The sequence below is a fragment of the Nanorana parkeri genome, unplaced genomic scaffold, assembly GCF_000935625.1.
Source record: "Nanorana parkeri isolate BGI_ZX_2015 unplaced genomic scaffold, ASM93562v1 scaffold174, whole genome shotgun sequence".
Taxonomy (NCBI): Eukaryota; Metazoa; Chordata; class Amphibia; order Anura; family Dicroglossidae; genus Nanorana; species Nanorana parkeri.
The window spans coordinates 743,043-746,962 of record NW_017306442.1 but is presented as its reverse complement, the minus strand read 5'-3'; the positions used below and the strand labels follow the sequence as shown (position 1 = coordinate 746,962).

The following is a 3,920-nucleotide window of genomic DNA, read 5'->3' as shown; positions in this document are numbered from 1 at the left end:
CAGTGCCACGTGTTGGCCATATTCTTATAGAAATGGCCAAATCCTCATGATTGCAATGGGTACTTTAAAAATGTAAACCCCAGAAGTGAACAGAGAACACACGCATTTATTACACAGGTAGTTGCACCCTTAACACAGACTGCTTGTGTGATGTGAATAGTGTTGACAGGTCATTTATTTTAGTGCTGTGCTAAATGAAATGAATACATTTAAAATGAATGATATATAATATATATATAAAAAGTAGTGCTGACGTTCTTTTCAATAAAAACGTTATTAAAATCAGGATGTACTGTAGGAAATACAGTAATCGATCAACAGTAAATGCATTTCAACCTGCTTGGAAGAAACATAGGTCTATCCTTGTTGAATAAAAATGTTTTATTGTTATACTTGTAAACCTACAGAAGTGGAGCATTTTAGAAAATAGCATAAAGTTAATCACCTAGGGGTCTATTCACTAAGCTGCCTTAGGCAGCCGAGTGAACGACTGACCTCAAGCGAAGTGAGCCGAACGCTGTTCGGCTATTCACTTCAGGGTGGTATGGCTGATTTCAGACATATATCGGCTGAAATCAGCCGTACATCGGATGGCTTCGTGTGGCTTCGGGTCGGCTGAACATGCTCAGCATGTTCGGCCGACCCGAAGTGCAGAAGGAGTTCGACTCAGCCGATCCAACATGTGGATCGGCTAAGCCGAACCTCCGACAGGCTACTCGCTGCTGTTCGGTCTATTCTTATAGATGCCGAACAGCAGTGAGTAAATGAGCGGCTGGGCGGCATTCGGCTCGGCTGTTCTGCTCGGTCCCTATGTGGGACCGAGCAGAACAGAAAAATAGTTTAAAAAGTACACAAAAAAATTTGAAAATGATTCTGCGGAGCTAGCAGTGACAGCTAGCTCTGCCCAACTGTTTTCTATTGGCCGGCGGTTCTGCTGCCGTCAAAAAAAACAAAACAATTTAGCCATAGGAATGCATTGCTAGATTCCTATTGGCTATCTCAATTTGTAATAGTCAATAGCAAACTAACTATTGCACCCACCCTCTGCTGCTGTCAATCACTAGAGGGGACCTGATGGAGAACCGCAGGTCCCCTCTGCTGATTGACAGCAACAGTGGGCGGGTGCAATAGCTAGTTTGCTATTGGCTATTGCAAATTGAAATAGCCAATAGGAATCCAGCAATGCATTCCTTTGGTGAAAATATATATTTTTTTATTCTGACGGCAGCCAACGGCAATCGAGCAGAGTAAACCGTTCTTGAAAAAAGTGTTTCTCTCCTGGGCGGCCGGGAGTAGGAGACTCCCGGAGCGCCCGGGAGAGTTTGCTGTCTGGAGATCATTGTCCCTGGTTAGCTGGTAACCAGGGACGCTAATCTCTCTGCATGTGGCCGGAGCCAGCCGTAAGATGACGGCTGGCTCCGCCCAGCCGCCAGACGCAGGCTGTCGGACGGTCAATGGCCGGCCATTCGGCCAGCTTCGGCCTCCCCGCGGCTCCGTCGAGCCGAGGCATATGCCTTCGGCTCGACCAACTTCGGGAGCTGTACGGGCTATAGGGAATAGCCCGTACAGCAGCCCTTCGGTTCTGCACTAATGCCTCTAGATAAAGAATATATAACAAGAACATGATCATAATGGGAGACCATGGACACTAACTTTCTCCGGGGCAGGTTGGCATTTTGTCTGATGTTCTATTCATCATTGCTGTCAAAGCAGACATGAATAGACATAAGACAGCTCTCCTGATTACATCTTAAAGGTAGTAATAGGGAGAAAGCCCAGCATTAACTTATTAAGGTATTTGCAAGAGGTTAATCCAAGGTTATGGTCATTTCCAACAGCTTACATTTCCCATGTAGGGCCTACTTAAATGCAATATGATCATTTACGTGATTGCAACATCAGATATAATATGGTTTTAATGAGAGTTGCGCTTAGCTGGGACTGATAAAGCTTCTAGTCTGTAATGAAGCTGTTCATAACATCCTGATGCCACTTTCAGCAGGGCAGGGTAAGACCATGTATGGGTTATCCCTGCAGAGCTTCTGACAATGGAAGGGCTGGTAGTTGAGTTTGAAAATCTCCATACGACCTGGCCGATCCTTCCTTCTTACCAGTGAGTACAGGGAAGGCAGCCTGTGTGCTGCTTCGGCTTATAGGGTGAGTCCTATGAGAAACAGCAGCAGACTCCCTACCCACCACCTTCTGCCCATCTATTGCTAGCCTAGCATTGTTTAAACTGACATGGAATTTCTGGATGCTTCTGGATGGCCTAGAACTGAGCATACTTTTTGACCTTCAACTGAGCATACTTCTTGACTTTCACTCAGGCACAAACTTTATCTTTGTGATTCACAACTTTGGTACTAAATTTCAAAAGGTGGCTACAAAATGATAAACAACATAATTATTCTTCTGCTGAATTTATTTACTTTTGTCTTATCCTTTTGTTAGGAAAGATAAAATCAATCACAGCTTAAATTAGCAGCTGAGCTTTGCTGATATGGTAAAACACATGAAGTACATTTAGTTTGATAAACATTGAAAACTAATTTTACAGCTATTGCAAAGAACTGTTTTCTTTTCCAACTCATACATTTCACAGTAATAAATTCAAGGTCAGATTCAGAGACAGGAATGGAACAATCCAAATGTCAATAAAAAAAACTGACTTATTTGTTAATTGTTTGGTTAGCTTCCAGTCTGGCCAAAGCATTTAATACCATGTTCACTTTAATAAACGTTTAAATACTGAGCTTTATTAGGGCACCGTATGCAATGGCATTGATTTACTAAAGGCTAATAGGCTGTTTACTTTGCAGAGGAATTTTCCCTTAGCATAATTAGGGGAATCTCTGTTGACATTTATCATTCAATCATGTGCAAGCCAAAACAAATGTTTTCGTATTTTCCTGGTATGTAATTGGGTAATTGCAAACTACATTTTCACCACATTCACTAAAGCTAAAGGAAAATTCCCTTGCAAAGATAACAGTTTATTTGCTTTTAGTAAATGACCACCAGTGTCTCATAATGGCAGAGCACTTGGGAAAATGGGTAAATATCTTTAGCAAAATGACAGCAACCTACGATAACTCAATAAACAGATTATAATAAATACAAAAAATACCCAAAGAAATACAAAAATGTATTCTGTAAAAGCAAAGTGTGTGTCTAGCAGGGTACTCTAGTAAAATATACAGAGGCAGATATAGGGATTCTAATATATGAGTATTTAAGCAATATTTGTCATCACAATCCTATTCTGTTTATTTAACGGCCGCAAACAGCAATATGGAATACCCTACAGTAACTAATCAGAAACTCTTATGAGGCTGCTAAGCACTGATTGGTTGCTGTGGTTCACTGGAAATCATAGCTGATTGTGCTGAGTTAGTTTTTAAACCTTTACTGTAGGCAGTAAATATGTGAGAGGATTGTATACAAAATGAAAGTGAGTGTATACATTGACTTACCAAGGATAGCACCCAGAAGAATACAGGAGAAATATAAACCAATAAAAAGTAGCTTCATCTTTTTGTGCTGTGCTGTAAAAGAGAATATTTGGATTTGTTAAAAAATACGTCTTATCAACGTTACTATAGCAGATCATCTAAGAATGATGATATTGCACCTTTGCCAAAGTATAATTCTGCAGCAAGTAGGAACATTGTTCATAGCTACAATATATAATTCACATGCACAGGACATATGCAAAGCTCAGTGTAACTTCTGTACAATACACAATTAATTGCATCTTAAACTATATAAATGTCATACAAGTACACAACGGTACACAATATAATATAAAGCATACAACATAAAACTTTTCCAGGGCTATGTGGTATAGCATGGTGCTCTGTTACCTGCTTTGTATGGTGATGCTTGCTGCAGTCCTGCTAAATGTTCGTGCACAAGTTACC

At 40.7% G+C, this 3,920-nt stretch overlaps 1 protein-coding gene across 1 annotated transcript in view; it reads right to left on the bottom strand.

Moving 5' to 3' along the window:
* OTOS (otospiralin) overlaps positions 1 to 3,890 on the bottom strand; it is a 7,596-nt gene extending 3,706 nt beyond the window's left edge. The window contains exons 1-2 of the mRNA XM_018554821.1: positions 3,864 to 3,890; positions 3,474 to 3,540 (exon numbers count right to left, since the gene is read on the bottom strand). Coding sequence (XP_018410323.1) covers positions 3,474 to 3,531 — 58 coding nt within the window. The 5' untranslated portion in view covers positions 3,532 to 3,540; positions 3,864 to 3,890. The remainder of the gene's footprint in view (positions 1 to 3,473; positions 3,541 to 3,863) is intronic.
* Between the last annotated feature and the right edge of the window lie 30 nt (positions 3,891 to 3,920).